At 42.3% G+C, this 23,841-nt stretch overlaps 1 protein-coding gene across 2 annotated transcripts in view; it reads left to right on the top strand.

Moving 5' to 3' along the window:
- The window catches only part of POT1 (protection of telomeres 1), a 109,771-nt gene that overhangs the window by 24,734 nt on the left and 61,196 nt on the right, over window positions 1-23,841 (top strand). For both annotated transcript variants that reach the window (XM_083182857.1, XM_083182856.1), the window contains exon 5: window positions 2,310-2,465. In XM_083182857.1, coding sequence (XP_083038983.1) covers window positions 2,310-2,465 — 156 coding nt within the window. The remainder of the gene's footprint in view (window positions 1-2,309; window positions 2,466-23,841) is intronic.

The raw sequence follows: 23,841 nt of genomic DNA, 5'->3' as shown, positions 1-23,841 counted from the left end.
GTGTGTAAAAAAAAAATTAAAAAAAGACCCCACAGCACCCTCAAAAAAAAAAAAAGGTGATCACTGATGCGACACTGATTACCAGTGAGGGGCAGCAGGTGCACAACCTTTGGTGCAACTGGCAGCAACTGACAGGTATATATAAAAAAAAAAACCTCTGCACCCCCAAAAAGTTGCTGATCACCTCAGATATAGTGATCAGCACAAAAGGCGGGGGCAGCAGACACAAAATATAGCACTCTCTATCACTCTCTGTCACTATCTCTCTCTCTATCTATCTATCTCTCACTATCTATCACTCTATGACACTGCAGCAGCAGCACTGACAGTTATATATATAAAAAATAACCCCTGCACCCCCAAAAAGTTGCTGGGGGTGCACAAAAGGGGGGCAGCAGACACAAAATATAGCACTCTCTATCACTCTCTGTCACTATCTCTCTCTATCTCTCTATCTCTCACTATCTATCACTCTATGACACTGCAGCAGCAGCACTGACAGGTATATATATTAAAAAAAAAACCTGCGCCCCCAAAAAGTTGCTGATCAGTTAATTTATACTGATCAGCACAAAAGGGGGGGCAGCAGTCAGTTATATAAAAAATATATAGCACAATCTGTCACTATCTCTCTATCTCTCTCTATCTCTCTATCTCTCTCTATCTCTCTATCTATAACTCTATCACATTGCAGCAGCACAAAATATAGCACTCTCTGACACTATCTCTCTCTATCTTTCTATCTCTCTCTATCTAACGCTATTACACTGCAGCAGCACAACACAGGAAGTCACAAGTAGTAACAGGATCCAGGAAGCATCCAGCACGCTACAAGCAGTGATCAGGTAAGTATTTTGCAAGGATCAGGTCAGTATATCACGGCAGCTAGGTACGGTGACCGCACTGCACGCAATTCCAGACCGGAATGGCGTCTGCAGTGCAGTCACCGTTAGTTTAAATCCCCCTCCATGGCTGTGATTGGTTCGTCGGTCCGACGAACCAATCACGGCCTTTGGGGGCGGGCGGGGTGAGGTGGGGTGACACCAGTGTCACCCTTACACCCCGTGGTGATTGGTGCTGTACTTTACAGCACCAATCACCTCCGATCCCTGTGTCACCGGCGAACGTTATTCGCCGGTGACACAGAAAACGCTGTAATTGGCTGTTCACACTGAACAGCCAATCACAGCGATCGCCGACGGGGGGGCGGCATCGCAGCCCCCCCTGGGCATGCAGGGACATGTCTGCTGTCAGGGACAGCAGACATGTTTAAACTGTCACCGCGTCTATAGACGCGGTGACAGTTTAAAGCCATGACGTACATTTATGCCATGTGTCGGGAAGTACTTCCCGACCATGACGTAAATGTACGTCAAATGTCGGGAAGGGGTTAACTTGATATGCCATCCTGTTTTTCAAGATTATCCAACCTTGTCATCTATTCCATGATTGCTTACAGGACAGAAGTTCATGATCTGCCTTAGCTTGAATGTGGCATACTTTATCTATTGTAGCCTTGAAGAGGGGGATCCTTCAATTTACATCTGAAAATATACATATTTAGGACAGCATGCTATCTTTTTGTCCGTGCTTGTGGCAGGAGGGTACGGATAAGATAAGGTACCCATACACCGGTCCGATTTGGCATAGATTCACCCGATTCCAATGGCTGACGAATTGGGTGAAAAGTGTCCAAATCAGATCTCTGTTAACATCCAATATGATGCGAGGTCCCCTACGGGTCGGAGCCAGAGATCATACTCATGCGTGCAGAGAATGGGGATCGCATGTGATACATCACATGCAGAAGGACCGCATGTGATCCTGCCACCTGAAAAGTCTGGGGCGGCTCAGGGGGATCGGATGCTAATACACTGCTCCGAGAAGTGATTGCAATCCTTTCAATGCAAATGTATTTTAAAAGCTGTGGCTTAAGCAAAAATTGCTTTCTTTTTTAGCTCAAAAGCAAGTGTAAAAACAAATAATTTTATTTACTCCATGTATAAATGCCTAAAAAAAAAAATTTGGTTGTTTTTATGCATTTTTTTATTTGCTTTAAATGTGGTGTTCAACAAATTCACCAATGTAACAATCGTAGTAGGAGGCCATTAGTACCTATTACTGTATGAAGTTCAAGCATTGGAGTGCATATAATTTATACATTGCTGCAGTAAAGGTTATGTAAATGACACAGGTCTATTATAAATGTTAACATTTAGAAATACAGTAAGTGGCATGTGTGCATTTTATGTTGTGGTGGTTTTTTTTTTAGATTTGTGAATGGCATCATTTGCCCCATTTTCTTTCAGGTATGGGATGGTACCACATGTACTTCTACAACATGGAAAGTGTTGGTAGAAGATTATGCCCTTGAAGGAGACCGGAATACTATCAGTCGGCTACAGAACCTAACCATAGATGTCCTGGTTTATGATAACCACGTAGAAATAGCAAAGTCTCTCAAGGTAATCCAGACTCTGAAAATTGACTTTAGACTAAATCATTATTGTTTTTAAGATTTTATATTGTTTGTTTTTATATTTACAATTTCAACACTGTACGTACAGTATTTCAATATAGTAGTATTGTGATGTGTAAATTGCAAGATTAATTTGAATCTCTTGTACAATCTCTAATTCCTCTATTCTGCCTTCTCCCTCTGCTCTGTCAGGGAGCGCTTTTCTTGCCTTCTCTCAATGCTATGTATCCATCCATGTATTCTAGTCTGTGTAAGGCATAATGGAAATGTGCAGTGAAGGCAGATTTCTATTTCTCCACTAAATTATACATTTATATGTCCTAACGACTCACTCTTACTTTCTGAGTGTAAGATTGGACTATTCTTCATGTAGGTGTCTGCAATACAGACCCTTTCTTGCCTCCTGATGCTAAATGAGGGCACTCCTACAATTTGTGCTAATGGTTCTTCATAAATGCTTAATTTTTACAGGTTAGCTGCCAGACCCCTCCATGCAGTGTTTTTATTTTAATTTTTTTCAATCTTAATTGGTTTTGCATAAACGGGAAATGGTATCTTCCATTAAGTCCTTTTTTTTTTTGTATCAAGAAAAGTCGTGTTTCTTTCCTTTCCATCACACTTTTACAGACCTCCACTAATTTAAAATGTTCCATATGATCCTGAGTTATAGTATCGGGCCCTTTGCCAGGATTCTGTGTGAATGCCTGAAAGCTAAAATTTGTGAAAAAGTCCTAGGCTATCGCTGTGTTTTCGACATAGTTAAAATAGAGGTGAATTATACTCACCGATAATTCCTTTTTCTTCCAAGAGATCCCATGGCAGCCATAACACTGGGATGTTCCCTTCCCCCCCCCAATAGATCAGACAGGATTTTTTTGCTCTTGAACCGCCATCTTCCATGTGTCTTTTGAGTGTCTCCGTAATCATGGTCCCTAGAAAAAAAACATCATAGAACACAAGGGAGGGAAACCAGTGTCTGCCATGGGATCTCTCAGAAGAAAAACGAATTATCGGTGAGTATAATTTGCCTCTTTCTTATGATCCCCATGGCAGCCATAACACTGGGACATACCCAAGTAAATACACGGGAGGGCTAAATACTGCATGTAAAATATTTATTACTGAGAAGATAGTCAACCAGACAGTGCCTCCTGTAGAACATGCTTCCCAAAGTGGGCAAGAGAAATATCAAGAGCATAATGATTTGAAAAGGTATGGACTGAAGACCAAGTTTTCGCTCTGCAATCTCCATCACCGAAGCCTTCACCTTATTAGCCCAGGAAGTGGAAACTGCCCGAGTAGAATGTGCCTGTACAATAGGGGGCGCCATCTTGTCCTCTTGCTTGTAAGCGAATAGAATAGTCTCCCTGATCCAACGAGATATCATCTGTTTACAGGTGCATTCCCTTTTCTTATTCCTTCCAGAATCACAAACAGGTGCTTATTGGATCTAAAGATTTTAGTTCTTTCCAGATACATAGATATTGCTCTGACAAGATCTAACGTATGCCATGCTACTTGTTCTTCATTCAGTGGCTCAGGATAGAAATTGGGCAAGGTTATCTCCTGATTAAGATGAAAAGCAGACACTACTTTGGGTACGAAATCTGGGTGCGTTCTTAGTACCACCCTGCCTGGAAAGATCACCAGGTAAGGTTCTTCTATCCATAAAGCTTGTAGTTTGCTTACCCTTCTTGCTGACGTGATCGCCACGAGAAATACCACTTTCCAGGTATGGCAAATTCAATGGAATCTCCATTAAAGTCTCAAAGGGTTGTTTTGTCAAGACTGTAAGTAACAAATTTAAATCCCATGATTTAACTGGAGTTCGGATTCTTTTCATAGCTCTACCAAATCTTTTTATCAACCTTTCCTCTGATAAAGGTCTGTCCAGCAGCACACTGGGAGCTGAGATCTGTGCCTTAATGGTAGCAGAAGCTATTCCCATCTGACACCTTCGAACAGGAACTGAAACACCTTGTCAGTCGAAATACAGGAGAAATCTCTTACAAACTGTCCCCAATTAATGAATTTATTCCAAGTTTTGTAGTAAGCTAAAGAGGAAACATCCTTCCTAGCTTTCAGCATCATCTCTAATACTTGTGGAGACAAATTATAAGGCCTCAGAATCTGCTGTTCAATTTCCACGACTTTAGACACAATGTCGCTGGGTCTAGATGGAGCACGGGACCCTGATTTAACAGGTCTGTTCTGCTTGGTAATGTCCAAGGTTTTTGTACTGACATTCGAGTACCAAGCTCTTCTTGGCCAATATGGTAGTATCGCCATCACTTGTACTTGGTCTTCTCTTACTTTTTCTGTACTTTGTTTATCATAGGAAAGGGAGGAAATATGTATCCCAGATTGAAGTTCCATTGTACTGTAAACGTGTCCAATGCCAACGCTTGAGGATGATAAGATTTTGAGAAGAAGTTGTTCACCTTTCTTTTGGAATAACTGTCCATCAAGTCCACTTCTGGCATCCCGAATTGATTCTCTATCTCTAGAAACACTTCGTTCAGTTCCCATTCTCCTGGGGATACTTTCTTCCGGCTCAAAAAGTCTGCTACCACATTCTTCTTGCTTGGTATGTACACAGCTGAATTGGATCTCAGATTTCTTTCTGCCCAGGTCATTATGTCTCCTGACAACTTCATCAATTTCTTGCTTCTGGTACCCCCTTGGTGATTTATGTGGGATACCACTGTTACATTGTCAGACATGATCCTGAGATGTGATTTGTGAATTTATCTTCTCAGAAGGCGTATTGCTTCCCAAACCTCTTGTAATTCTCTTACATTTGACAAGTTCTGTGCTTCTTCCGAGGACCACGTCCCTTGGACTGACACACCCTCGACGTGCACCCCAAACTGTCAGACTGGCATCTGTGGTAAGTACTAGAAAGACCGGGTTTTTGAGTTTGGAACTTCTGACTCCTAAACCGTGTGTCCACCATTCCAACGATTTTCTTACCAGATGATTTAGAGATATTAAGTGATGATCGCTGTATCCTCTTCGTAATAGTGGAAGTAAATACCATTAGAGTTTCCTCATATTCCATCATACCTACTAGCCATCTTACCTACTACCTACCTGCCATCATACCTACTAGCTAAACAGCTAGAATTAGGGGAAACTTTCTTCTTTGCAAGATCAACCTTGCTAGATTTTGTATCCTTAGGCATCTTTCTGGTGAAAGGGCAATTGAATACTTCTGGGTATCTATCAACACTCCTAAGAACTGAATTCTTTGTGTTGGACATAGTTGACTTTTTTATCTTGTTTATGATCCAACCTTGTCTTTGTAAGATCTTCATAGTCAAGTGTCCCCCGCTATCAGCAGATCGTCCAAGAAAGGCCAGATTTGCACTCTCTGTTTCCTTAGTTCTGCAATTAATGTAATAAATACTTTTGTAAACACTCTTGGTGATGTCTTCAGACCAAAGGGTAGACATGTGAACTGGAAATGCTGATCCGCTAATGTAAACCTTAGGAAGTTTCTGTGTCTCAGATTTATCGGTATATGGTAGTACGCATCTCTGAGATCTATAGATGCCAGATAATCTTCTTTTCTTATCCCAGCCACTATGGAACTCAGACTTTCCATCCTGAATTTTATCCGCTTTATGAAGCGGTTCAAGTCCTAAGATGGTTCTGAACCCTCCATTGGTCTTTTTTACCTGTTCTGTGTTAATCTTCTGATATCAATTCTATAGCTTTTACCTCTAGAAGCTGTTCTATCTTCAGAAGAGTGCATGCTTCTCTTCTGGCTCCTTTGGTACCCTTGACTTCATGAATCTGCTCTGGCTGGGACATTTTGCAAATTTGATGCAATAACCTTGATGTACAATGTTCAGTACCCATTTGTCTTTTTCCAAACTCTCCCATCTCTCTGCAAATTGAAGAAGTCTGGCCCCAACTTCTATCCCTTGCCAATAGTCATAATTTTCCTTCTCTCTCGGATTGGAATTTTCACAAAAGTTCTGCGGAAAGGACTGACGCTAGGTGTTTGGGTTCCCCTTCCTGTAATAAGGTCTACCTGGATGGTAACTCTTGGCCTCTTTATATGACTGTTTAGTCGATACCGGATATGGGAATCGATTCCTTCTGTCTTGTGGTAAACGGACTGATTTCCCACCAGATATTTTCTGTATCATCATATCCAGTTTTGAACCAAACAAACTTGCCTTCAAAGAGTAAAGTTGTTAACTTAGAGTTGGCATCTGCACTCCAAGGTTAAAGCCACAAAAGCTCTTCTCGTTGTTACTCCTGCTGCCATCGATTTTAGATGCAAAGGAAACCACGTCAAGCGAGGCTTCAAAGAGATAATCAATAGATTTTTGCATTATCTCTAAACTCCTCAGTAAATACTCCTGAGGAAGCCGGATACCTACCTAACCGGGGAAACGCTTTGAGCACCATTATTTGACCCGCTGAAGGGGTTACCCATCCCTGAGACCTACCCACTTCTCCCTACAATTAGCACACCACACCAACTGGATCCAAGAAACACGCTGAGGCTGTGGGATTTAGCCTAATCCCTGAAATGGATGCCTAGGTGAGCTACAAGGGAGTCCTGAGCTCTTAAAACCATAGAGCACTGGGAACATTTGGTCCATATCATCAAAAATCATTGGATTACAAAAATCACCTACAAGGATGGTAATATATTTCTACCCTTATTCAGCTGGTTTTGACTTTTATTCATTATACCACTAAGTTTATGAAGAGACTGATTCCCACAATTAGTCATCTTTTAATTAATTTTTATTAAAATTGTATTGTATATTTAATTGTATATTTTTATAATTTATGGTATAAACAGTAAAACCTATAAATTACTATACTGTCTCAAGTGTGTCTTTCAGCCAGTGCCAGTACAAACTACATTTTTTTTTCCTCAGTAAATACTGTTTAGAAATTCTTTCCTCCATATCAGTATGCAAATTAGAAGCCCAAAGCCTTAGAGCCCTAGAGACAGAAGCTACTGCCACACTTGACTTAAGTCTTAAGTGAACCAGCTGATGCAGAATGTACCTTACGCAAGAAATTTTAAATTTTCCTATCCATGGCATCCTTAAAGGCTGCTGTGGTATAGTAGATCTGGAAGTAAGTTCGGCAACCGCTGCATCAACTTTGGGAATCGAACACCAACCTAGAAATTCATCATCTTTATAAGGATACATCTTGTCCACTCTGCTCCCCAAAGTTAATCTTTTATCTACATTGGACCACTTTTTCGCAATCATTTCCTTCACCACGTTGTGGACCAGGATCTGTCCTCAAACAGCGGATCCTTCTCCTCAGAAGGAGCTGGCACTTACTTATAATTCATTGCCTTATAAATATTTTTAAGCATGCTTTCTACCAATTCCAAGTTAAAGGATCTAACATCATCTAACTCTCCTGATTCATCCGTGGACTCATTTTCTAAGCATTCCAAATCTTCTGAAGAGCCCTCTTCCTGACTGAGCTCAGCCTGGGATCTGGATCTTTTGGAAGACTGTGATTGCAGGAATTCCTCCTTTGATACAAACGCCTTTTTCATCCAGGTTATTAACTCCTTGAGCACATCTGTTTGCTCAGCCTTTTTAGTCACATTAGTTTGTCCCACTTCACAACTTTCACATAAAGATCTCTTCTGAGCTGATGCAAATGACTTATCACATGACATGCAGGTTGATTCAATAACTTTTGCTTTGAAGTCCTCTTTTAATGAACCGGTGAAGTAGGCACTCTATAAGACAGAACTGCACTAAGTATCTAATCTAAAAAGGGCTTACCTCACAGGGGCATTATCCGGCTTGTGGGGAGAAGGCACCTCCATGCTGGTATTCAATCAACTGCACACCACCAAACTTTGCTGAATGAATTTCTCCTCAGCTTCCTGGGTTTAAAAACAGTGCTTTAACTGTTACATTGCCACCAGGTCACTTTCAGGATGGCCGAGTGGAACCAAAAGTCTCTCAAGTGTTTCCGTGGGAAAACTTTCTGTGTGTACCTGGCACTGCCGGGCGGTAGTGAGGCGCGATCGGGCATTTCTGCCTTAAATTCTCCATCTTGCAGCCGTGGCTTTTCAACCTGGGATGCCGCTGCTGCTCCAGATCTCCAGCCCGCTGCATGGCGCTCACTGCTGCCACTCAGCCGGATTCTCCACGGCGTCCATGGCGCACCTCTTGCATCTTCTTCTACCCGGGTAGCCACCCCACTCAGCTTCATGCTGACCAGAGGTAACCCTGCTTAATACAATCAAACAATCCTACTCTGTCCTCTCTAAATGAAGACAGGAAAAAAAGACACAGGGAAGAAGGAGGGGTCTATTATACCCAAGGTGGGCGGTCCCAGAGAAAAAAATCCTGCCTGATCTATTGGGGGGGAAGGGACCATCCCAGTGTTATGGCTGCCATGAGGGTCGTAGAAGAAATTGGGGCTAATTGAATACCTTCATTAATGGTACACACAGCTCCTTTTTTTTATATATATATAGATAGATAGATAGATAGAGATATATAGATATATCAATGCTATTAATGTCAATGTTTCAGGCTGTTATGCCCTTTGTCAAGACATAAATACTTTTGTCTTGATAAAGGGCAGAACTACATAATTTTTTATTTCTTTGTTTTTTTTTTCAGTAGCAGTGTATTCATGAAGCAGAGAAAAGTCCTGTTTCACAGTGAACAGGACTTTTTGTCTTCTTTGGGTTATTCATAATGTGAGTTACGGTGGAGAAGTTCCTGATTTCTGTAGTGGCACCCCAGCAATGATGCTGAATAAAATCACCATATTCATGTTGTTTTTTATTTTTATTTGGCTGCTGCTCCCCACCCCTTTTGTTGTGTCCATAAAGCGGGTAAAATATGTGATTACTGCATGTCAGCGTTATCAGGTGATCACCTGTCATTAAGTACAAAAGACTCCCATCATTTAAAAGCAGAAGCTATGTTGGGGAGATCAACCCCCCTTCCTCCCATCCCTGGTCTCCATTATTTTTATGTAAGACAGGTGCCCCCACCTTTCTGCATTGTAATTTAGGTGTTATTTTCTTGCTACCGATCATTTCTCCATTTCAATCCATCATAGTTACATAGTAGATAAGGCTGAATAAAGACTTGCGTCCATCGAGTTTAACCTAGGTTCTAATAGCTTATCCCTTGTAAAAGACAGAAAATGATTCTTATTAGTACCCTTGGATGTTTTTATCCAATAAATGTTTGTCCAACCTTATTTTGAACGTATTTATTGTGGCTGCCGACACCACTTCACTTCTCCAGGAAGAGAGTTCCACAGCTCTGACCGCAAAGAATTTATTTCTTTTGAGGGAACTAAATCTTTCTTCTAATCTAAACTTGTGCCCTCGTGTCCTAGATTCCTTTCTTGCAGTAAAAAGGGTGCTTGACAGTTCCTTATATTGGCCCCTGATATATTTGTGCATGTTGAGCATGTCCCCCCTTAAACGTCTCTTCTCTAGTGTAAATAGTCCCAAAGTGCTCAATCTCTCTCCTTGTAGTTTAAATTCTCCATTCCCCTGATTAGCTTAGTTGCTCTTCTTTGGGTTTTTTTCCAATTCTATGATGTTCTTTTTATAGTGTGGGGCCCAGAACTGTACTCCATATTCACACTACCAGTGGGTCGTGTCCTCAGCACTTTTGATGTATATACAGCGTTTGAGCCCTACTCATTTGTAAATATACTAATTTGTAATTTAGTATAAAAAGGCTCTCCCTTTTGTATCCATAGTAAATATTTTATGATATCTGCTTTTGTAAAATTTTATGAGTTTGTATGTGAAGGATCGTGCCAGTCTCTTTTCCAGAGGGAAAGAAACAGCTTTTATAAGCAGATAATGGCTTCCATAGTGACAGGGCAGCTCCCCTCTGCTTCCACACAGGAGGGTTAAGCGCTGAAGACCCTACATGAAGCATTTTAGCTGATTTTGCTATTTTGTGACCGGAAATAGTAATTTCCCCTTCATTGCTAACTGGGAGCACAGGAACATTTGAGCAGATCTAGATCTACATCAGGCATGTCCAACGTTGGCCCTCCAGATGTTGTGAAACTACACATCCCAGCATGCTTTGCAATAGTTTTAGCATTCTCTAATAGCAAAACTGTGGCAAAGCATGCTAGGATGTGTAGTTTCACAACATCTGGAGGGCCAACGTTGGACATGCCTGATCTACATCTTTCTTTAAGAAAGCACCATGTAGAAGCATCCCTGTACAAGATCAACCTTATGCTTTTAAAAACAGACATTTTACTTTCAAAATTAGGTGCCAAATGAAGTACGGTGTGAGAATCAGAAAGTGAGAGATTTTGGGAGAGTTATCCCATTTTCTTAATGCGGCAATCAATCATTTATACTGCAGAACCATGTTGATTTTGCCATGTAATTGATTGCCGCTTTAAAAAATGAAATGACTCTCCCAAAATCTCTCACTTTCTGATTCTCACACCCTATTACATTTGGCCCTAGGAGGTAAATATTAGAATTGCAAGATCTGTTTCCTATAGAAGCAGGAATAATGAGTTTCAAAGACAATGGCAGGTATTCAATGCCTGACGATATTTTGTCAGTTAAGGTATTCAATCCCGGCTGGGACTCACAATTTCAACCGGGTCTTGCCTGCTACTGACCCACCTGTGAACGGGAGTCTGTATTGTCAGAAACGGCTGTGGATTGTCTAATCCGCAAACCGTTTTTCAACAAAATGGCCGCATTTTTGCCAATCCACTGATTTTCAGACACTGGACAGCCGATACATTTGTCGAGTGAAGTGGAAACGGACTGGGATTCCGACTGTCGGGACGTTCCAACAGTCCGAATACCGGATTGAATGAATACCCCTCAATGACTAAATATTTATCACTTTTAAAAGCTCTAGGAAGCTTCTATTTAATTTTGATATACCTGATCATTTAAGGTTGAATAACTGAAGGAACTGAAAAATATTAACTATTTAACAAACTGTGCCTGTTTTTTCATATTACAGCGACCTTTTGTTTTTAAGTTTTTTTTTTTTTAATGTACTAAATATTTAGAAGGAAAGTCATGTTATTTGCGCCCCAGTTAAAAGTTAATTTTAGAAGTTTCATGTTTATTTTATATGCATAGATTAATTAATGAACAGCTTATTGTGACATTTTTGTACTGTACTTACTACAAGCCAGAACACTTTATCACTTAAGCAATATGCAATATTTTACACTCTTACCAGGACATACCATACTTCAAAAAAATATTAATGGTTATTTCCATGTTCAACACAATTTAAATGACATATTTAGGTTACCAATCATAATTATATGTTTATGGACAAATGTAATATGCTGGTAAATATGAACAGAACATCTAGCATGAAAACTTCTTTACAAAGAGGGTATAGTAACCTGTTCTAGGTATTTATCTTTTCCAAATCAATTTGCTGATGAACAAGATTATATTTTTCTTGTTGCTGAAACACTTTTTTGTGACGGCATTTAATGACAAAACATGGCGAATTGGCCTAATTCAATACTGCCCATAGTGTCTGCCGACACCACCTCTCCAGGAAGAGAATTCCAAAGTCTGACTGCTCTGACCGTAAAAAAAAAAAATATTTTTTTTCTAGATCTTTCTTCTAATCTAAACTCGTGCCCTCACGTCCTAGATTCCTTTCTAGCAGAAAAAAAGGGTGTTTGATAGTTCCTTATAATGGCCCCTGATATATTTGTACATGTTGAGCATCTCCCCCCTTAAACGTCTCTTCTCTAGTGTAAATAGACTGTGTTTGAAAAATGTTAGGTAGGAGCTGATTGGTTGTCCAGGTTATCACTATTCCACTATCTGGACCCATGCAACTTTAATATTTTTATGTTATTAAATTAAAACACATCTTAGTTTAAATGCAAGGAGACTCTGTTGAATCCTTTTATAATCAACATGGGAGCCTCACTGGATCTGGTGCACCATGAGGGTCTGTTTGGCGCGACTCTAGCAATTATATATTAGGACACCTCTGTAATGGATATTAAATTAAACAAAACAATGGATGGGTTCCATTAAAAGGAAACTACTGAATCATGGACTTATTCATGCTTGAACAGAGATGGGCAAACATTGCTATTCTGGATTTTGTTTTTAATCTGAGACTGCTGGAGAGCACATGTGGGAGCCCTGAAACTGCGGTCGCGTTCAGGAAAATGCGACCACTGTCTACGTGCTAGTGGATGGCAATGATGCTGCTTTTTCAGGGCAGCACCAGTCGCAAAGCTGTCCAGACCATTTGAGGTGAGGGTTGCGGTGGCATCACAAGCATCTGCTGTGATCCAAAACATGGCAGTCCAGCTACTGGTGCTGTGCAGCCGCAGGGATACCCTTAGCTGGAGAGGGCTTCTCTGTATAGGGAAGCACTCTGATACTAGTCACGCGATCGAAATATTTTGCGGGGAGAGACCCGAGCATGCAGTGTGACCTTGCCCTGTGCTGGACGCCCATCCGCATGCTATCACTGGGAGTTGTAGTTTTGCAATTATTTGCAAAACTACAACTCAGCTGAAATTGGGAACATTGAAATTCTATGCTGCGTTAAGCTTCACATACTGTAATTAATCATCAACTACTAATATTTATTGTACATTTCCTATATTTACTTCTAGCAATGGCCGGATTCAGTATGAAATCCCGGCGGTCGGGATCCCGGCGTTCAAAATCCCGACGCCGGAATCGCGACCGCCAAAATCCCGACAAGGGGGGGACGTGGATCGCCCCCCCCTTGCAGGCTCGCTGCGCTCGCCACGCAGCGGGCCCCGTTCAAAATCCCGACGCCGGAATCCCGACCGCCGAAATTCCAACAAGGGGGGGACGTGGATCGCCCCCCCTTGCGGGCTCGCTACGCTCGGCACGCTAATTTATTCTCCCTCCAGGGGTGTCGTGGACACCCCTGGAGGGAGAAAGTGTCGGGATTTCGGTGGTCGGGATTCCGGCGTCGGGATTCTGAACGCCGGGATTTTAACTGCATCCCCAATGGCCTACCTGGTTGAAATGCAGACTGTTTTTTATAACCTATAAACCACCAGGGTCTTGTCCCATCTTGGCAGGGGATGGCGCTGGCGTCGCCAGCCGCCATCCCCCGCCAGCGCCATGGTGATGGTGAGAAGGGGACGCGCGCACGTCCCCTTCCGACGGCGCTTCCATCCGTTCCCCCGGGTCCCCGCCGGCTTGCCGGCGGTAACCCGGGGTCCCCGCCGCCTGCCCGCATCCCCCCCTAACCCTGTCCGTCTCTCTGAGGCGGAGACGGACAGGGTTTCCGTCGCGCTGGTGACGGAGACTGAGACGCGCGTGCGCGTCTCAGTGCATTCGCTGGCATGGCTGCTGGCGGGTCGCCAGCGCAGACGTTCTGGCGACCCGCCAGCAAGGATGGGACCTGACCCATCTGTAGTTTAATCTTTGCCTAGGAATACACTGAAGCAGGGGCTTAAAAGCCATAGAGGCCAATAGAGTAGAACACAAGTCAGTATTTCTACTTCTTACCCTGGCATGTGCCTATTAACCACCCTGCCTATTTAATACATACATATTTATCTGTATACTCTTTATGCAAGGGGTCTTTCAAGTATTTTTCTGACTGCCATTGAAACACTTTTTAAGCTTATTTAGTGCTATTATTCATTTTTAAAAATGCTCGGTTTTTTTTTTTTTTGCTTGTTTCACCTTCATTCCTTATAAAAGTGAGGTAATGCTGCCTCTTTGTGGCTTACTGTATTATATTACAATGTAATATGAACAATCTGCATTATTTTGCATTATTTTGACTCTTATAGTTAAGAACAATGTTCCAATTTAATTTAAGCCATTTTACACTTACTGATTACAAAGATTGCCTGTTTTTTTTTCTTTTTTTTTTTTATCCCATAAAACAACTGTGGCAATGTATAACTTTCCTTTCCTACCTGCAGATGTGTCATCCTTTACTTAGCCTCAATATGTCATGTAGCCTAGTGCGAATAAGCCGCAACTAGCCATGTAGCGTAGTGACCTTTTCTTTTAAATGCCATATTATTCGCCTCACAGGCACAGTGAAACAGCACTCTATCTGTACAGACAAAATAGGTCCACTATACGCACACACTTGCAGCTTCGGCCTATGATGACATGAACAGAGCCTTCATCCGGCTACAAAATAGCATGTAAAAAATAGATGTCCAACAATGGCGCTGCCACAGGTTTTACAGTCACCTTGTACACCTTGTGAAATCACTGCAACATTCAAAGAGGTACTTTCCTAAATTTCTGTTCTTGATGTAACCACACAAAAGGATTTTTGTTATGCGTCTAGTTCACTCAACATATGCAATATTGTCTTAAAAAGTGAAAGTTTTTTTTCATCAATTGCACTTACATAAAGTGGTCTTTAAACCGCATATATCACGTCATGATTTCACAGGTACAAAGTCTCAAAATGAGAGGAAAAAAATACAAAAAAAATAGATATATACTATATATAGATGGATGTAGATAGATATAATTTATAACAAAGGAAACAAGGCGGCTCTCGGTGGTCTTTTAAATATTCTAATGTATTGAAAGTGCAAAGGTGATAGCAGCATAAGTCATAAATAATGAGGAGGCTCCGGTCCACTGCTCAGGGTCCTTCTGGGTTGCCACATGACCTGGCCAGCGTCTGAGGTCATTAGGTTAATGCGTCAACGCTACATGTCCCACTGGCTGGGTGCCTAGAGAGGATAAACGGTGCAGCAGAAAAAACATGTTTATAAATGTGAATCAGGCTGGGCTCCTATTTAAGTGCATAAAGAAAATGCATACATATTCAGTATATGAAGAAACGTTAAAATTGAATACCAATGGAGCAACTTTTATGTTATTTATAACTTTTACAGTATAATTTAACTTCATGTTATAAACGTTTAATGCAGTTCATGGACCCTAATTACTGTATTGCTGGGTACACACCAGAAAGATGCAGGTCATAAGACAATCATGCGGCCCGCTCACGATCTGTATCCGATCGCGACCCATACCCAATAGAATGCGTTTACAGATGCTACCTGCTGCAGGTAGGATCTGATAAATGACCTAAAGACCTGCAGGGCCGCGCATCAGATCGGAATCGGATCAGAAATGGCCCAAAACATGCCCAATACAATCGGTCGAGATTGTATCTAAATTGGGTCATTTGGGGCAAATTGTTCTGGTTTGTACCCTATATCAGGTACTTTAGCAAAGTGGCTATATTGAATGGTAACTACGGGTGACATTTAATGGGATGAGATCTCAACTTTTGTGATTTTCAGTCAGAAAACTGCTGACTTCACACGTTTTCCCAAAATCGCTAACTTAATAGGATGCGAATTGCGGTAAAAAAAGCACTTTTTGCCCCGAAAATCACATTCTGAACTGTCTATTTTTCAACTCACTTCAATACGCTTGGGGTCCTCCCTCCTGAGCATAACTAGCCCCGGGCTCATTGAGCCAGACCTGTTTCCAAAAATACGGGGGACGAAAAAAACTGGTGGTCCCCCATATTTTGGAACCAACACCGGACTCCAACAGCCCACAGTGTCATGCCACAGCCGGGAGACACTACTTTTTTTTTTTTTTTACGTAAGGTCCCCTAGGTGTACCATGCTCACGTGACTGGTCAGCCTTGGTCTATGTAAAATTACTTTTAAAAAACATTGCTTTTTACAGTCCCAGCATCCAGGGCGTTAATGGGCCCCCTTGGACTTGTAGTTCACCTGTAAAAAGAATGTTCAAATAAAAACACACACACACACAGAGAAAAGTGTAACTTTAATACATTCAGTAATTATACACCAGTGTACATACCATTCCTGGCTCCAGGGTTGACTCTCTGCTGCAGCTTCACCCCGCACTTACTGCAGGGTGAACTGGCTCCCCTCGCACTGACTGCGGGATGGAGTTGCCTACAGCCAGTCACAGCTGAGTGCTTCTATAGCAGCATAACAGCGGGGATACCCGCTGTCATTAGTGTGGAAGAAGCCGGCTCACCCCGCAGTCAGTGGCGGCATATGTTCACGAAATGTTTTGATAGGTTTTTTTTTTTACGTAATATAATCCACATGGACAATCTATTATAACGAATTTGGGACGTGCATGTTAAAACATACTTGGTATAAAGATGTATGTATGTAGCTGGCCTTCTGTCAATATAATATGAACATCCAAATAATTTATTGAGGTTTCTCTAGTTAAATATGTAATTTTGATAGTGCTGTTTCTTGCAAATAATATTTACAACCAGTTGTTCAAACACTGCTTTTGGACCTGTCCATATGAGTGAGGAGCAGTTCTTATGATACTGTGTACAGATGGAGCGCCTCTCAGCCAGTTTTGGGAATCAACACGGCGGCGGTGAGCGCTTTCCCTGCCCGTCTCCAATTCAGGGAGACGGCAGAAACCAGGGGGCTGGGGCGAGAGCTCCGTCGGAATGGAGCGCATGGTGCGCTCACCCCCTTCCTTCTGTTGGCGATTCGATCACCAGGAGCAGCTCCGATGGGAGCTACTCCATCTGTGTATAGTGCTATATGTTTGTAAATATCACAATCAGAAACAAAGGTTTTCTTGTTTAAACATGAATGTGTTGGCTTGTTCACAGTGGACCCCATCGCACACCTGGTTGGAGATGTAATTACCATAATACTCAAAGAAATTTTTTGAAAGAATTAATTTCAGCAACACTGTAAACAATGTAATATCAAGACCATCAAATCTCTCTGTTTTATACAAAATTAACTGCCATTATCATCGCTTTATGGGGGGGGGGTGCCTGTATATAAATAGCGCACATCTAGTGTGAACAATAATGCACCTGGCGGTATGTCCATGCATAATGATAAATCATTTCATAGAGATGACTTGTCCTTTTGAGAAGGTCTTCTGTGCCATAATAACAGGTTGACTTAATGCATCCAGGAATTGGGATGTTGGCTTTAACAAGGAATGGGTAGCGGAGATGATCAGGCGAGCTGGAGGATTTTGTGGTTCTTTATGTATTTTGAGGGGATTGGTTTGAAATCCCGGCTGTCAAAGTCCTGACAAGGGGGGGACATGGATCGTGCCCCCCTTGTGGACTTGCTGCGCTTGCCATGCAGCGTGCCTGGTGCATCGCTACGCTTCTCCCTCTGTGGGTGTCGTGGACACCCACAGAGAGACAAAGTGCCGGGATTTTGGTGGTCGGGATTTCAACTGCGACTGGAAATGTGGGAACCAAAGAGTCCTGAACTTTTTTTTTACTAATGAAACCATCCTCTACAGCTGTATTTAGAATATCTTCTAGTTCTTTTTTGAACTCCTTTTTTGTATGTTGATCAATCCGATTAATATGTCTAGCTGGGCCACATTTTGTTTTCGAACACATTTCCACCCCCTTTGTCTGCAGAACAAAACATCATTGATTCTTCTACTGTATATTAGCCGAGCACCCAATTTACATACGTACGGCACCGTAGGGAAATCGCTTTGCATGTGATTTTATTTTTTGCATGCAATGCTATTTTCCTATGTAATTTATTCAATGCTCTCTGGCCTTGGGTGAGATCGCGTCGGATGGCATGTGATTGCATCGCACCTGCCGCAAAATCGCATGCGATTTTTATAGGGTGCGATGCCTTTTAATGTACTATACACTTGTATGACATACAATGGGATTTAGGCACCCCCCCACTATCCACGCCACCCCGAAGCGTGGCGAGCGCAGAGGAACATGTCCTCCCGACCTTTTCATACCCCTACTATCCACTCCGCCTTGAGTTGATTTTACATAGTGTGGAGAGCGCAGCGAGCCACCGAGCCCGAGGCATGGTAAGTGCACGTGGAATACATGCAACGTAATTCACATCCCCTCGCGGGGCACGCTGTGCTCGCCATGCTTCGGGCTCGGTGGCCCGGTGCGCTCGCCAAACTATATAGAGTCAACTCCACGCCGACGTGGATAGTGGGGGTATCACTGCGCTCGCCACGCTTTGGGGTGGTGTGGATAGTCGGGGGGGGGGGGGGTGCCTAAATCCCATTGTATGTCATACAAGTGTATACTACATTAAATGGCATCGCACCCTATAAAAGCACATACGATCACATGCGATTTTGCGGGAGGTGCGATGCAATCTCATCGCACCACCCAAGGCCAGAGAGCAGTGAATAAATTACATAGGAGCATCGCATCGCATGAAAAAAAATCGCATGCAATGCGATTTTCTTACACCGAATCGCCCACTAAGCACATAGCTTAGTGGGCGATTCGGTGTAAGAAAATCGCATCGCATGGAAAATACATAAAGTACCACATTATCTTTGGACACGATGATAAGGTCTTGAACGCTTTTGGCTGCTCTCTGGACAAATTGTTATAAATTTTCTTGAATTAGCATGCTATTTTGTCATAGTGTTATCTAGTAATCTGGCAAAAATCCCCAACGAAGAGTTTGTGGATGGAGGATTAAAGTTTGATGCTGTGGATTTAGGTAAACCTTTATTCTGAATGTCCTTTTCAACCATAGGGTTATGTTAAAAGAACCTTTATTTTTAGGGAAGGTTGAAAACATTGTGCATCTTTTTTCCACTGGATCTCCTTAGATTTGTTGCTATTAACAAAAGCCACTTACTGTACCTCTTACTTAGTGCTCGTTTTCAATTGATGACAACATGTAGGAATATAGGTTGAATATTAGATCTTCTTGCTGTAGGCAGGTGCTTTTTTAGTGCCCTGCTCTTTTGGCCACAATGTCTGGTTGGCCTTGTCCAGGACCTTCTACACAGGCTCTTGTAAACCAGCCCAAAGGGACCTCTCTAATAGGGGTTGTCTAGTCAGAATCGTTAACCATAAAGTAATTGTCACTGTTGGAACCAATGTTGCTCCCACGCTTGCGATGTCTCCAGTTACATCAGGTGTTGGTTTTGTGGTTCTAATTCTGTCTGAGTGCCATTTAGTCATCTGTATGACCTAACGTCCTCATAATTGGTTTGTACCATGTGTAATTTAGCTCTTTTGAATTGCTCCAATTTGATTTTAGATTCTAAAACCCGAGCGTCTAATTTCATCCACACTGGTGTATTTTTATTGTCATCAAGGATTTTCAGTTTGATTAATGGTGGCACTTTCAATTTTAACTCTTGTATCCATTCTGAACATATTTAATATGGAAATCCATTTATGACAGATTTCAGCGTTGTTCTGTCATAGTGGGGGTGTTCTTTAAATGAAATCCCCTCAGGGACATTTAGGACCTGTAATAATTGGATAAAGATTTACTGTGTAAAAAATACTTTTCTTTATTTTGGGTAACTGAAGAAAAATGCCCTTTACTGACGAACTATCTGTGATACTATTATCACAGATATCTGATCCCATTATTTACAGACATATAGAACAATATATATAGTATTTAAAAACAAAATTCCGTTTGTGACCGAATTTACCACATCAATTGTGGCACTCCCCCAAGCAAGTCAGGCTATATGGCCCATAGTACCAGGGACAAGGAGGTACCCTGCTTTAAGGATAAAAGTCCCATGTTCTGCTTTAAAAGGGTAAGAACATCCAAGATATGTTGGTTTAAACAAATATAACCCCCCCCCCAGATTACGGTTGGCACACAAAGCCAGGATGATACAAGTGCTTCTCATGTGTGACGTGCAGTTTCATGGATCCTGGTCCACAATACAAGATCAAGTGTATTTTAACCTGCATAGCCCAATTTATTATATACCTGATTGTTTGTACATGCCGATTATGTTACATTGGATAAACTATCAGAAGGAGCAGGACATGCCATGTTGTTGTGGTAACCGAATGACGACAGACACCGGCTGAGTCACATGGCAACCTGGAAATCCCACAGGCAGCAGGTTGAAGCCTCCTCCCCATTACACCTTGCAGACTTAAAGCCCATACACCATAAACATACATACACACTTGCCGATGCTTGCTCCAAGGAGAGAGACGGCCTTGCCACAGCTGCAGTATGGCCATCGTTAACAATGCACTGGAATGCGCATAGTTAATGTTAGGGAGTATACACACCAGGCGATATTGTCCACAGAAAGCCCTTTCTGAACGATATTGTGACCAATATGATCTAGTGTGTATGGGGCTTTATGCTCCTATTTTTAAGGTAAGGTCACTCACCTTGATGTTTTTCTGTCTATATGCACATCCACTGTTAGTCACACCAGCCATACAGTATGTCCTGAAGAAAAGGGAGATCGGCCTTGAAACGTCGACAACTGTTGTGGCGTAATATGTACCTTTTGCACAATATGGGACTTATTCTAGTTCACTCTTTCTGACAAAATCCTTCTTAGATGGACAAAACCATGTGCACTGCAGGGGGGCAGATGTAACATGTGCAGAGAGAATTAGATTTGTGTGAGTTGTTTTGTTTCTGTGCAGGGTAAATACTGACTGCTTTATTTTTACACTGCAATATAGATCTCACTTTGAAGTAAAACCCCACCCAAATCTAATTATCTGCATATTTTACATCTGCCCCCCTGCAGTGCACATAGTTTTGTTAATCTAAGAAGGATTTGGGGTACTTATGTAATATCTGGGCTCCCGTTTTTCTTATGAGACCGCGTCCCCTCGCGGGGCTCGCCACGCTTCGGGCATGGTGGCTCGCTGCGCTCGCCACACTATATAAAATCATCTCCATGCGTGGTTGAATAGTAGGGGTATGAAAAAATGGGGTACATTTAACATGGGAGCCCAGATAATACATAAGTACCGGATTTTGTCAGAGTGAACTAGAACAAGGTCCTATATTTGTCTTTTTAAAAGCACGATGAATGCCGCCTTGTTTTCCTTTATTCTCTAAATGTACAAGAAAACTCATCATTTTTCTTCCCCCCCCCCCCCACACACACACATTTTTATACTGTAATAATTCATCTCTATTGAGCTATCGAGAGAGAGATGAGTGTTTGTTTGTTTTTTTTCTCCATTTGTAACTCAATACAACGTTAAAAATGGAGAATAAGAAAAGCCTTTAGTAAGTACTGGTCCTGAATAAAGATGGATCCGGTCTTTAAATGGAAACTGCCTAACTGTCCACAATTGTTAGTTAGGAAAGCAAGAATTATAAAAAATTATATATAGCCAAATTTTATTGAAAGCATTTCAAGATCACAAGGTTCATTTGTGTGTAGTAATTGCAAAATGTGTTCACATGGGTTCAGAGGGACCAAGATAAAGGAAAATAATGTGAAAGAATTTAAAGTGAAAGGGTTAATCAGCTGCAATACCACGTATGTAGTAGTATATATGCTGATTTGTGCTTGTGAAAAGAGGTATGTGGGAAAAACAAAATGGGCATTCGAAATTTTCTGTTTTGGAACAATATAGGAATCAGGACACCGGACCCGGGGACCTACCTACGGGCTCAAGATAGGTAAGTATCAGTATGTATGGGCTTTTTATGCAATAAAGCTTTATTTTTCTTGGTGTCAGTGTGTGTGTGTTTTTTTAACTATTTCTATTACTGTGGAACTGCAAGTTCCAGCGGGCCCTTTAATGCCCTGCATGCTGGGACTTGTGGTTCTCCAAGTCCCAGCATGAGGGGGAGGCTTGCTGGGACTCCTAGTTCCACAGTATTAGACAATGGTTTATCATTCTATTTTTTACACAAAGATCCGCCCAGTACCCACAGCCATGGGGTACTGGGGACAGCACCAGGCTTCAGCCTGGGCAAGTAAGTTATGGAGGGGGGTACCCCTTCATTGGGGGGTCCCCACTCCCCCAGGGCCCCTGCCCATACTGACTGGTCAGTAGGGATGAATGCTTTGGCCGGGGGGACTTGTATAAAAAGTCTCCCCCCGGCTGTGGCATTACCCTGCTGGCTGATTGGGCCTGGGGCTGGTTCTTAAAATATGAAGGACCCCTATTCATTTTGTGCCCCGTATTTTGGGAACCAGACCCGGCTCTTTAAGCCTGGTGCTGGTTACAGCCGTCTGGGGGACCCCACGTCGTTTTATTTATTTATTTTTCTATTATTATTTTTTTTTACACACTGCAGCCTGACTGATCCGTGCAGACTGCCTATATGAATTTGTATTAGCGGCCGCTAATACAAATTAATACGCCATCGGAGTTTACAAAGCTGTCCTATTTGACTGCTTTGTAAATTATCCCCCGGAACACAAATTTGCATGCGGCTATGCATTCGTATTAAGAAAATTTGTATTCTTAGTAAATTTCCCCCTCTGTCTCCAAATGGATTAAATGAGATAACTCCATTTGTAACCTGAAAATATTGCCAGGTGTCCATGCTCAATAAAATATAGGGTACTTGTTTCCTAGCACGGCGAAACCGATTTTAATTGTATGCAATCGGGTCAATCGCATCGCATGCAACCAAATTGCATGCGATGCGATTGACCTGACCGACCAGATTTTTTACATTGGAACCAATGCTAAATGGTCCCTGAGACCCGATTTTACATTGGCCCCAATGTTAAATGCCCCCCAGACCCAATTTTTCATTGTATGCCCCCCCATTGTTAACGCCACGATCAACGTGCACCCGAAGCGTGGTGAGCGCAGCGAGCCCGCGAGGGACAGTGGTACGCGTCCTCCGACCTTTTCATACCCCCACTATCTACGTCGGCGTGGAGTTGATTTTATATAGTGTGGTGAGCCACCGAGCCCTAAGCGTGGCAAGCGTGGCGAGCGCAGCGATCCCCGTGAGGGGACACGCATTACTTCAGACGTATTACGCGTCCCCTCGTGGGGCTCGCTGCGCTCGCCACGTTTCAGGCTCGGTGGCTCGCTGCGCTCGCCACACTATATAAAATCAACTCCACGCCGACGTGGATAGTGGGGGTATGAAAAGGTCGGAGGACACGTACCGCCGCCGCTTGCCACGCTTCGGGTTGGCGTTCATCGTGGGGTGGCGTTAACAATGGGGGGGGCATTTGACATAGAAATTACCCATCAGGGTGGGTATACAATCAAAAATTGGGTATGGGGGCCATTTAACATTGGTTCCTATGTAAAATCGGGTCCATCGCATTGTATGCCATTATAATGGCATACAATGGACCCGCTACATTAAGTTAAGGTATGCGATGGGACCCGACGGACCCGATTTTTCTGGCTTTTTTGGAGGTTTCTTGACAAATGTAAGTTAAGGTATGCGATGGGACCCAATGGGCGCAGTGCTATGAAACAAGTACCAAATATAGTTATGTTTTAATAGTATGGTATAATTACTGCTATTTTATAATGTATCATACAGGTTGAATTCCCTTTTTCAAATATCCGTTATCCAAATTATCAGAACACCATAGACTCCAAAATCTATTTTTATTTTTTTCTTAAAAGCTACTGGATACATCTGTAACTGGC

This window comes from Crinia signifera, chromosome 4 (genome assembly GCF_055691185.1).
Source record: "Crinia signifera chromosome 4, ASM5569118v1, whole genome shotgun sequence".
Taxonomy (NCBI): domain Eukaryota; kingdom Metazoa; phylum Chordata; class Amphibia; order Anura; family Myobatrachidae; genus Crinia; species Crinia signifera.
This window is presented reverse-complemented; position numbering and strand designations above follow the sequence as displayed.